Below are 12,240 nucleotides of genomic sequence, written 5' to 3'. Positions count from 1 at the left end.
TAATGTTCACAATTTTTGAACTGTAAGTAAATACCCCCAGGAAAGAACTCTTTGAAAACTTCTAGCATTTAGGGCATGAAATTATTTTGGGCTAAAATAATACAGACTTCCTTTATTGCAACCAACAAATTAGAACACATTTAACTTATTATAACTGTTACCTTAGCTAACATCAAGGCATGATAAGAGATAAATCTTGCCATCCTAGCTTAGGCCTAGAACCAAGGATATAAAACACAATGGACTAGCCTTTCCAATCAAAATTTCAAAATATGACGCCTAGCCTAGGTACTAAATAAATTGGTGCGTTTCCTACTCCTAACCTAATGTGCCTTAAATTCACACAAAACACAAGGCCTAATGTTACTATTACTGATGACTGGTCGATAAAGTAAAACAAGCATGTGTCCTAAGGATTCTTTGTCATTTTGGTTTCCAGGATATATACACAATTATTCTCTTTCGTAAGCCTATGAACAGTACTCTATAAATCAGTGCAACGTTTCCTGGCCTAATGTGCCTAAAGTCCACACAAAACGCGAGGCCTAATGTTACTATTAAAATTTATATGTTACCCGGAAAGGATAAGGCACAAATTTTCCTTCTTGCTTTTTATTACAGTACTTCTGATAACCAGAACATATCGGGGAATAAAATAAAAACGTATAAAAATGGTTTTGCCCTTCAACACCAAACTATTCTCGTATAAAACTTTTAAAGTTCGTGAACTTCGTACTCGTACACTGGCCTAATGTGCCTCAACACAAAACGCGAGGCCTAATGTTACTACAAAGAAAGTTCTGTTAGTGTTACGGCGAAAGGATAAGACACAAAGTTTCCTTCTTGCTTTTTATTACTTCTGGTAACCAGAACATATCGAGGAATAAAATAAACACGTATAAAAAGGTTTTGCCCTTCAACACGAAACTATTCTTGGTTAAAACTTTCTTTCAGTCAGAGTTTGTAAACTTTGTACTCGTAGTCGTAGGCCTACTCTGGATGTTTACAATCGTGATGCATATAACAGGTGTTGGTTACAAGCGATCGGCATACACTACCTCCACGCTATGAATAGCGTTGTATCCATCGGTTCACTCCCATTGTGTCGGTGGTGAATACCGAGCGAGGGGAATTTGCGTTCCTTTATTTGGAGCACGGGGAAAGTCACGTTCCTTTATTTGGAGTGGGGTTAATTACAGTTAAGCTGCGTTTTGTGCTGAATCGCGCTAATCTTTACCAAGTTACTTATTGGCAGTACTAAAGCACTAGCAGTGTTTTTGAACAGTCAACAACATATAAAAATTAACTCTGTGGTTAAAGTCACTCTTTCATGAGCAGCCCCATGAGCAGTAATATTTGTCAGAAACCCAGATATGGCACTCTCAGGCTTTTGACAGCTGGCTTCAGCAGAAAGCTTCTTTTCAGCATCTGTTACTTAGTGCCCTTTAATCATACTAGTCATCCCTACTGGGTCAATAAACTAAAAAGATGTAGGCTATCACGTTATTCACCTGGGATGCAGTAAAATACAGTGTTCTGACCTCGTCATTCTTTCAAGCGTTGCATAAGAATAGATATTGTGAACGCTCTCAAAATAAGCTATTCATAAAAGAACCCCAGGCTTACTCGACATTTCATTACCATGTGTGGAAATCGTATAATTTGCACTCTAATTGGTTTAGTGGGTTTACATTGCTACTCATCTTGCTGCAGGGCGACGTTAAACATTGCTAGACCTAGACTTGAATATTAAGTTATGCATTAGGCCTAAGTACCTAAATCACACGTCTCCAAAATATTTCGCTTAACAGGGCTGCCTGATAAGTAAAGGTCCATATACACGGAAACTGTATCTTGTCTAAAAGTTTGGCAGACTACTACTTTCTGTAGTACTACTTAGCCTTACTTAGGCGTAACATTTACTAGGCTTATCCTATTACTGAGTGGCTTACCATTATTTCGCTTAAACTTAATCCAATGTAAGTTGGAAACAATATTTTCCTTTGAAATTGCGGTAACTAAGGATTCATCACATTAGCAGACAGCTAGCTGCAATAGGAGTTTTCTAAGACCATTTGTTGTTAATCGATCCAGGCGCATGCGGTGGGTTATACCATAGAAATTGAAGTTCAATTTCTATGAGATATATCCATCAAAATAACCCAGCTACTCGGACGCACCCTTCGCATGTTCTATTCGGCGTAAGGTGGTAGTAATAGAGGGCGCTCTATCGCAAATCGAGACAGAGTAGTAGATAGATCTACATCGTAGATTTTTAACGGCTCTGAATCGAGCATAGATAAGTTATTTCAAGATTTAAGAACCAGAGCTGTATATTTACACGGTTCTGATAAGAGCATATAAGCAAGTGTGAGTAAATCGAGCAATCATTATGTGAAACCCAGAGTCGGGGGGGGGGGGGGGAGTTTAGAGAGACTACACATGTATGTGTATGTCGATGATAGCATGGTACCGTACCATAATTGTTGAGTGTATGTCTACCTGAAAAGTTGTAATCATTGTCGGAAAATGGTCCCTTTGAGCTACTGTAGTCGTTTTTGTTGGCCTTTGATTAGTCATTCATCATTCTGTTTTATGCTTGAAACTACTGATGCAAATTATAAAATCGTATGTTAAACAAGAATGTTCCGCAACAAGAGCTGGTGGATTTCTTTGGGAGCATTATGCTAAAAAATACAGCTCTTCTAGCTCAAAGTCCAAACGGTCATGAGGGCAAAAGTTGAATGTGCTGTGATAGCCCAAGTCTTCAGCTATCGTATACGGTGTGTAGGACATGTCAGTTGAACACTTCTATCTATGCTCTAGCAGCCTTGGAAAGTCACGATTTTAGTGTGTAAAGTCAATGGGAGCTATGAATTGTGGTGCGACACCTACAAGTCTCCTTCAAGACACATACAAGTCTCCGCCTTTTTTAGAAAACGTGCCAGTGCTTTTGAAAATCCGCATGCTCCATTATCACGAGTTTTGTAGAGAAACTTTGAAGTGTTCTGACTGGCTCAAGGGAATAATTCCTGATACACGGAATGACACACTAAAGTCTTGAAGAGAATATTCATCACAACAAGCTAATAATATGATTTGGTTAGCATTTATATCATGTCAATCAACTCTCTTATAATATAGCGTGTTACAAACAACATTAAAAGAACATTCCGTTTTAGGGAAGGTGCTAAGATTCCAAGCAGCCTTCTATATATTATATGACACTGTAAAAGGTCTTCTACCGGGTGTAGCCTACACTACAGTCATTAGAGTCACCGGTGAATCTAGTCAACTGATCAGAACTGTACTTTAAATACAGCTTTGCCTAAAGGTTATCGTTATAAATAATACAACGTATACATATATATCAAAGAAAGAGAGGGGGGGGGGGGGGGCTGTTAGCAAACTGCTTATCTACTGCAGAAAGCCCTTGTAGGTATAAAAGTATATGTTACAGAGGGACTGACGTTTCGATCCTAGCAGGATCTTCTTCAAATGACAATCCTGCAGGGAAAGGCTGATTAAGGACAACATTTAAACCAGACAGATTGAAAGACGGGAATATACACTTGTTGGTTTCTCAAACGACTGTATCAATAAAACACACACGCATACACGCACACGCACAAATATCAGGTAGGCCCCTATACCCAGTTCAAAAAGTGACAAATTGTTGCCAACCATATTTTTCTTTTATATCACAAAAATGGGTGTTTTACCAAACAAAAAGGTCTCCTATGCAGCTTGAAGTTGCAATAATTAGTCATACCATGTTCATAAAAGAGCCAATAATTAAACCGCTATAAATGACGTCATTAGTTTCGTGTTGTATCCGGTCTATTAGTAAAATAAAAGAATATCATCATATTTATATATAAATACAATGCACCCAAACAAAGAAGGAGAGGTATGAGCAAAGTCATGCAATCAACGATTAACCTTTAAAAAATCTATAACAGATACAGGAGACTTGATCAACATAGTACAAAAACAGTTTGGGAAACAACTCATAACATTTATAGTTTTGCAGGTGATTCGTTTCAATCTCGCAGCGCAGAAATGATGTCGAAACTACTTTTAGTCATTCTCTTGGCTTGTCTGGCATTCTCTACAGGTGAGCGTTAGATATAATAATTGTCAAAGTTTCTAGTGCAGTTTTATATATTTTATTTTATTTAAAACCAGCATTTTGTGATGATATTGATCAATTCTTTTGATGTTATAGTCGATACTAAAATTTAAAAAAAAAATCATTTCAAGCAAGCGAATATAAACTTGAAAATTGTGAGTTTGAGATTAACTGATTGGTAACTGGGTTTCTGGATGACGAAATGCCACAGATCATATCAAATCAAATCAAATCAAGGAATGTGTCTTAATGTGATCATTTGTTAACTTGATTATTACTCAGTTCGGTGGTTAAATTGGCAAGCACGAAGATTAAAATCGTAGATACGGCTCTGTTAAAATTATAACTACAGGGAAGGGCAAAAGAAATCATTGGATGAAACGGAAACCAGGGACACTGATCAAACCTCATTCTAGACGAGAATATTTGAATTTTTTTCTTTCTCGAAATAAAATATATTTCAGTTGAATCATAACAATATTCCATTCACATTAGATAGTCCAACACGAATGGTTTTCTATATATACTCGCCTATAGCAAGCTGTCGATATAATTACGCGCTACTAGCATATAGTCAATAATCACAACAACTTCAACATTATCCTTAAATATAGACATGGATTATAAGGCAATATGCAGAAATGTGGGTAAAATTCTTAGACCTTAAAACGTGGATGCAATTCTTGATATTTGTTTAAGCATGCATAAGCTACTGTAAAAACATGTCTATGTACCATTCTGTACACAAGTCGTTTAATACTGTTTATTCTTCATTTAGATTTCTATAATTATTATTATTATTATTATTATAATTATTATAATTATTATTATTATTATTATTTTTATTATTATTATATTATATATATATGTATATATATATATATATATATAGTGTTGATATTTCAGTTATGCATGCATGAACTGTGCAAAAAAAAATGATGTACTATTCTGTAATCATATACAATTACTGTTCTATTATTTCACCTGATATTTTGATATTTTTAAGGATTACCACCCCCATTATGTCCAAATCCCGTGAACTGCTTCGTGGATCCTTGTGATTATGCCAGCTGCCCTTTCTTCGAAGATATCGGGCCTCCGTGGACGACCTGGCTAACCTGTGTTGCCAATTATTGTGGCGGATGCAATGCGTGCTGGACATTATTTGGGACAGACGTTACGCATCTTTGTGCAGGTATGTCTATCCATATAGAATTAATCAAATATGAATATGCACTGAAACCAATGCCATCATGCATTGGTATCCTGTTATAAGCTTCGATATTACGCATATACGCCTACACAAACACACCCTCAAAGGCGATGGACTTGTGACTTCGACTCCACTATTTTAGCCCTTGGTAACAAAGACAAAAGGGTATAAAACGTTTAAAACGTTTGACGTCAATCCATAGCCATCAAAAGCATTTCTATATTCTATTGTAACTTTGCAACCTGGAAACTTTTAATAGTTAATTTCCTTCGATTGGCATATACAGCAGGTAGGCGTGACTTCTCAAATGCGAACTTTTTCAAGTGCGCCTTTTGAGAAGTTCCTGCCAGGATCGAAACGCACGTCAGACCCTCTAACATTTATATTTATAGTTTCACTTAAACATCAATGAAATCGAGTAAAAAAAAGAAGACAATTCTTCTTCTTTTTCTGAATGCATGAAGCTCTTGCATGATTGCTCTTGTCATGTGCGACTTTGAGGTAGGCCTATAAATCATGGGTATATTGGTTCAAATAATAATAATAAAATCTACACAAGTGACCGGAACACCTAGAATCTTTTCTGATCGAATCGAAGCCGGGCTTCGACAAGAATCTGCTACGAAAACGATTCCAATTCTCAATATTGTATGCTATGATTTTCGTGTGGAATACTAACGATTTACTTCTACGTCTCAACAGCAGGAGCCACCGAAACCAAAGGATGAGGCGTAGACGTGGTCTCTTAGCATGCATTGACGTCATCTGGTGTGCGGCTATACGCATGAACAAAAATCACGGAAATACGGTGGCGGGTGCAGTGCAACTTAATTATTTTGTATCCAGTGATCTGTTGCAGTACGTTACTTCCATATAGATCAGTATCTATATTCATTATTTAATTGTCTTTGTTAGTATAATTACCCAATCAAGTACATTCATAAATCCTACAAATCTATTAGTTGTATTACCCTGAAGCTCTATGAAGGAGGAGCCACTTTTATTTTAAAATGAGAAAACATATTGCCCAAGGGCGTAGGAACCGAGGGGCTGGGGGGCGTCAGAAAACCCCTTTTTCATTTCCAAATGAGAAAAAAAATCTCATTTGGAGCACCAAATTGCATCTAAGGCCAGGTGAAAATACAAAATTAAGTTTACAAAACGGAGTGGGGGTTGAAGTGTGCTATATTTTGATAATGCCACTCCCATCCACAGTTTCCGAAAATGGAAAGAGAACTCACTATAAATTTGATTTCTTAAAAGAATTATAGGTTTCATTCACAGCATATTACATTAGTTTGCGTTTTTACTTGGTTTATTTTTTTTTAAGCGCTAAACCTATAAAGGGATGGCGAAGATTACTGTGGTCTCTAAGAAATCATCTTCTGAATAGCAGCTGAAATGTTTTCTCGACCTTGTGATTTTAAAGAAGGGGGGGGGGGCGGTGGACTGAGCCGGTAACAGACGTGCATATATATGTCAACGTGTTGCAGGTCAATCACAGAATGCGTGAAACGCCTACTTGTTCGTGCGCTACAACAATAGAAAAGGAAATGCGATGGGAATGAGGGGGGTGGGGGTAAGGTTGGTGGGGTAAGGTGGGAATGGAGGAGCAATCAGATACGGTTGAACCAGTTTAGTAAATTTAAAAGCTGTCAAACGCTTCCCCATGCACTTCTCTCTTCACCTCGTCTATCTTACTTTTCCTCCTCACTTAAGCTTTGAAAACGTTTACTATTATTGTATTACATTTAATAACTTTATAATTTTTTGTACTGGAAGGAGGTGGGATGGGGGGGGGGTGGGGAGGATCTAAGACGTCATGTCGACCTTGGTTCCCTTTGCTTTCAGAAATGTTAGATAAATTTTAGGGTGCTTAGACGCAAAATGGTGCAATAGTTTGCAACTTTTGAAACAATGTTCAAAAACTGTTAATGATATATATGCACACGTATACATGATAAATTTATATGCTGTAGCTTTAAAATATTCTATTTGTATGTGTGCGGTGCGGGAAGGGAGGGACTGAACCCTCTTGATTTTATTCTAGGAAGGGGACAGTATACGTGTTTACGGTCTCTACTTATGTGGGGATCGGAAACTGATGCGATGCAAACACATTTGGCTGCTCACACAAATCATGAATGATTAATTGGTTATCTCTGTTTCAAGATTTGGGATGTTCTTTTGTCTTTAATGATCGAATAAAGCAACAACCTCTTTAACTAATTTGACACTGAATTGTTATGTCATTTCATTCCCCGGTGCAGTTTATAAATTCAGTAAAGTCAGAAAAACAAATCTTTCCTTTTTCCTTGTCTTTCTTGTGATTAATCGCGAGGTGGGGTAATGTGGGGTGGGTGAATGAGGGTAAATGGAAGGGCCGTGCCGGGGTGGAAAATGAGTTATGATAGTTCCAGTCTTTTGATCTATTGTTCAAACTTTAAATTGCGGACATGTATCGAAATTGTCCGTCTCACTCAATAGATTAAATGGGCAGGCTTTAAATCAGTTGGTATATATTTATTGTAGATGTAATCATTGGTTCATCAAAAACAAATCACTACCGCCTCAGCCCTCCATCAGGAGCCGAGTCCCACTACGGAATCCCCGTGAAGGATTAAACGCCCGTGTTCCGAGACTAATGAAGCTAAATTAACAATTTAAAACTTCAGGGGTGTCGGATCCTGGGATTGACTTTTATTATTGTTTAGTACAAAAACAAACAAAGTTAATGAATTTGTAAGTAAAAAGTGCGCTGTTGTTGAAAACTTGGAAGAGAAAATATTGAAAGTGTCTTTTTGCTGGAAAAAAAAACGTTCAGATACATGAATGTTGTGGCCCCGAATTGTACCATTGGTTCCATTTTGTTGGAAAGTTTTGAGATGTTGTGGTTAACCCCAACCATCGAAATCTCCTCCCCACCCACCCCCACATCCAACATACAGTGCTCCTCGAAGTTTTTGCCTCACCGAAAGCAAACATTGATGTTGACTAGATATTCACAACAGTGGAATCAGGAATACCTGTCAATATTGCAGAATTACAATGTCATGAGATGGAATTAGGATCACCGAAACTTGTGTTCATCAAACAAATGACAATCAAGCGTGTGCATGATTATATTCTGCAGAAAATGTAGTCAGTGTGGCAGGCCCTGAGAGAGATGACAAAATAATCACGTCTAGTCTGTCTTGCCCAACACTTTAGTGATATACACCCGTGAAGAAAACATGGCACTTGCGTACACATAATTCGATGAATCAGGCAGAAAATTCGGTCATGCTCAAGTATTACTGCTCCTTCCGTCCAAGGTTTCTTGATAAGAATATATAAATCTTCCCTGATCCTTTCGTTTAGCAGCTTAAGTCGAAAGGATGGCAAGGTAACGTATTACATATATTTATTAAGTTAAAACAATAATCTTACTATACTGTACATGACGTTCACCGCAACGTTAACATCAGTTCTGCGACATGCTTTCGTCCTGGCCATTCGAAATCGAAGTTCCAAGCCAAACTTCAACGTGATTTGTACTCACATTACCTTCTTTAATATAGGCCTTGGCTAGAGTGAATAACATTGGGCTTAACTTAGCCCTTTGAAGAACTTCCACAATATTCTATCCAACGCAATACTTAGGCTAGCTACAGTACCAACTCAGTTAAGTAGCCTAGGTCTATTAGTGTAACACATATTGTAGCTGAACGAATAGTAATGGAGTGATTCCTTTTTCCCTAGCTGCTAGATGAATCGGCACAAACTCTGTTAAAGGGTTCACCCAGCAGCTGGACAGGGACGGAATGTGGGTAGGGTTGGTGGGCAAGAAGAAATTGTGTGCACTTACTATTTATTCTGCTGCTGGAGGGATATACCTGTAGGAAAGGTTGATGTTATATCCCTGTTGGCTGGGTGAATGAGAAGTGAAGAGTGCATGAATTCTTCTGGCTGCCAGGTTAATAAGGAAATGCATCATGTTAGTTTGGAAGAAGACATACTTCAGACAACAGATTTCCACAAAGTGCCCATAATTTTTCCAACTCTTTGTGTTTTATTTTTTTGGCAGCCTCTTCTCTCAGCATAGTTTACATAGATGGTGGACAGTTTGTCGCTTCTATTCATTACGGAGATTCAAGCCTAACCCAGAACTGATTGCTAAGCATACTGATGAGAACAAAAAGGAACCACATATGCTCCATGTCGTTTGGAAAATACGAAGTGTTGTCAGAAGACCTCACTGGGAAAAGAAAATTATGAAACAATTTGGACTTGAAAAGGTTAGAAGTGTGGAAGAGCATCATGAAAATGCTTCTTTGAAAACTGGCAAGATGTGTTAATTCAGAGTTCTCATAGTTTTAAAGAGTGAAATTACAATAATTCTAAGGATGCACTGGATTTGAAATTTCAAATACCAGCAAAATATCTGGCAGGAATTCTGGTTAGATTTGCTGCATGAGTTAAATATTATGATCCATCAGTTTCTTTAGGGCAAAGAGTAGAAGGAGGTGGGGGGGGGGGGTTGAGAGAGATGTTGATGTTAATGAAAAATCTGCAACTAGGAGATAAGGCCGTAATTTGATAAACAGTTCAGTAGGAGCAAATTATGTCCATGTCTCCGAAAATTTGAAAATATCAATGCTATCAAGACTTGGCAATTGTTATATACGTACTGCGTTAAAACAAAATTTCATATCCATTGTTAGTCTCACTACTGAAATATGTAACTTAATAATAAACGGAAATTTGGCCTACTTAGATTTTGAATGAACAGTGGGATAAGTAATTGGTTTTGCTCTTTCATGATTCATTTGATTGTTAACACATTTTTTTTTTCAAAATAATAATAAAATAATAAAAATAATAATTATATGATAATTATAATTCAAGAGGGCAAGGTTAGATGGATGACTTAAATACATCTTAATTGTTCATAACGTATGGAAACTCAATTAATAACGTCAGTGAAAGCTCCATACTCTAGGTTTGTGCTTTCAGGTTTTATTTGCCACATGGAATTGTCATAATTTGGAACATTTTTATATTTTTTATCTCTCTCTTTAGCGATTCCAGCCAGTCATTCTCAAAAATATACCAGAGATAAACAACGACCTGACAAAGGTCCGTCATCTGATCCGTGTGAAGCCTCTTATATTGAATCAGGGATTGCCAAACGGGGATCACGAAGAGACATTAGTCACATGGTCCGGTGAATTGATTCGCAAACCAAAACTAGACGTGGAAATCCATAACAATACTGAGAGGGAAAGCAATGTGCAAAGTGAGGAAACGAAAAAGTCACCAGATGGTAAAAACATGAAGAGTAAGGAAGACAGCCATTGAGTCCAATAGAACACCTTTGGTTTTCTTCAAGTATAGGTGATACACATCTTATAAAAGGGATGTCCAACAAGTCTGCTGCAAGATCATCTGAGGTTAGCCTTGATATGCCTGTTGCCATATCTTGGCAAACAAAACTTACCTTGACTTTCGGCAACCAACCAGACAACTGACGCACCCTATTCTTCTTCGGTTTCGGTGCAAACAGTTTTGCATTTAAAGTGTGGTGGATATGACATTCTCTCCCATCTAGCCTTGTCGTCAAGGATGTTTTGGTGCACTGTACAATGTGCATTGTATCGGGTTTGCTTAGTTTTCTTAAGCGGATTTTTTACCCGGCATGGCAGGATGCTTTTCAACGGAGTGATGTTTCAATGCGGTTTGGTTTGACCAATGCTCTGTAACTTGGAATGTGTCAATGTAACTGAAAACTGAAAAGAAAGTTTGTAAAAACTGAACGTAAATACTTTTTTACCACAGAACTACTTTTGAAGCATTCATTGTAATGGAGAATAAGAAGATATTAAGAGAATAAAACTTGAAGATCCAATAAAGTTTACGCCTTGAAATTGAAGAAGCCTTAGCTGGACAAAATCTTCCATTGTGTCGTTTGTAAAAACTGTCAACAGAACCACTGAAGTCTCAACCAAGTCTGAAGTCTCCAATTCCAACTTAAATTGCATCTTTTCATCGTGGACATTGTGTCATATTCACTTTCTAGGTATAAACACCATAATGATCAGTGGCATGCACAAAGGGGAGGTGGACTGGGAGGGGGGGGCATGACCCCGCCTCCATTATCAATAAGGGGATAACATGTTCAGTTGGGTTTTTCTCAACACTCAAATACAACCTTGCATTTATACCTACTTATTTGCCCTAAAATGCACCATTTGATCTCTCAAACTTGAGTTCTGTGGAGGAGGACCCCCAGACCCCTCCCTCTCCGTAACAAAATTATGCAAAGATTTTTTAAATTCATTGTGAATAAACAATAAAATTTGAGCCAGGTCGGACCCTGTAAAAATTATGTCGGTCTGGTATGTCTTCATTTTATTTGATGAAAATCAGGAAACGTAATTCTTCATCCCATATTTCACAGGAACTGCCATGTAATCCCCTGACCCCCCCCCTCCTCCACCACCACCACTTCTCCTCAGACCTGGCAGTAAAGACGTTCAATACGCAAGTATTGAGAATAACCTCATTCCCAATAAAAGTTTAAAAGGTACGAATTTGAACATTGTTGTGGCGTCACAAACTCACTTTACGTCCATATATCCAGCGTAGATGCACCGCATATCCCATAGGACACCGTATGTCAATATATCAAACTTATAGGTGTTGATACAAGACTTCCAAACACCAGAAAGAAGATTTTTGGCATACCAACTTCCTTACACTGATTAAAACTGTTTCGATCCACTGTTTGTGCCGAAAGTTGACTTTTTTTCACAGCTAATTAGCAGTAAATAGCTTGAAGTATATGTGAATCCTATTGATGACTTACTGGTTTTTGTCACCAATAATTCTCTTCATTTCGCTCAACTCCCCTAAC

The 12,240-nt window shown here is 37.7% G+C and overlaps 2 protein-coding genes and 1 long non-coding RNA gene across 4 annotated transcripts in view; 2 read left to right on the top strand and 1 right to left on the bottom strand.

The window, feature by feature from the left end:
- The window catches only part of LOC139979723 (sterol-4-alpha-carboxylate 3-dehydrogenase, decarboxylating-like), a 29,210-nt gene extending 20,219 nt beyond the window's left edge, over positions 1-8,991 (bottom strand). Inside the window, exon 1 of one of the 2 annotated variants that reach the window (XM_071990776.1) lies at positions 8,775-8,991. In XM_071990776.1, coding sequence (XP_071846877.1) covers positions 8,775-8,840 — 66 coding nt within the window. In that variant the 5' untranslated portion in view covers positions 8,841-8,991. Of the gene's footprint in view, positions 1-1,952; positions 2,184-8,774 lie in introns of those variants that run through there. The other variant, XM_071990780.1, reaches the window with a different exon arrangement.
- LOC139979703 (uncharacterized) lies at positions 3,959-7,646 on the top strand. The gene is made up of 3 exons (XR_011797281.1): positions 3,959-4,117; positions 5,139-5,327; positions 6,048-7,646. It is a non-coding gene; the product is annotated as an uncharacterized lncRNA (long non-coding RNA).
- On the top strand, positions 8,541-11,712 carry LOC139979725 (large ribosomal subunit protein uL30m-like). Its single transcript, XM_071990782.1, has 3 exons — positions 8,541-8,730; positions 9,412-9,622; positions 10,407-11,712. The coding sequence occupies exons 1-3, from the start codon at positions 8,723-8,725 to the stop codon at positions 10,683-10,685; spliced, it is 498 nt and encodes a 165-aa protein (XP_071846883.1). The 5' UTR covers positions 8,541-8,722; the 3' UTR covers positions 10,686-11,712.
- Positions 11,713-12,240: the final 528 nt, after the last annotated feature.

This window comes from Apostichopus japonicus, chromosome 14 (genome assembly GCF_037975245.1).
Source record: "Apostichopus japonicus isolate 1M-3 chromosome 14, ASM3797524v1, whole genome shotgun sequence".
Taxonomy (NCBI): Eukaryota; Metazoa; Echinodermata; class Holothuroidea; order Aspidochirotida; family Stichopodidae; genus Apostichopus; species Apostichopus japonicus.
This window is presented reverse-complemented; position numbering and strand designations above follow the sequence as displayed.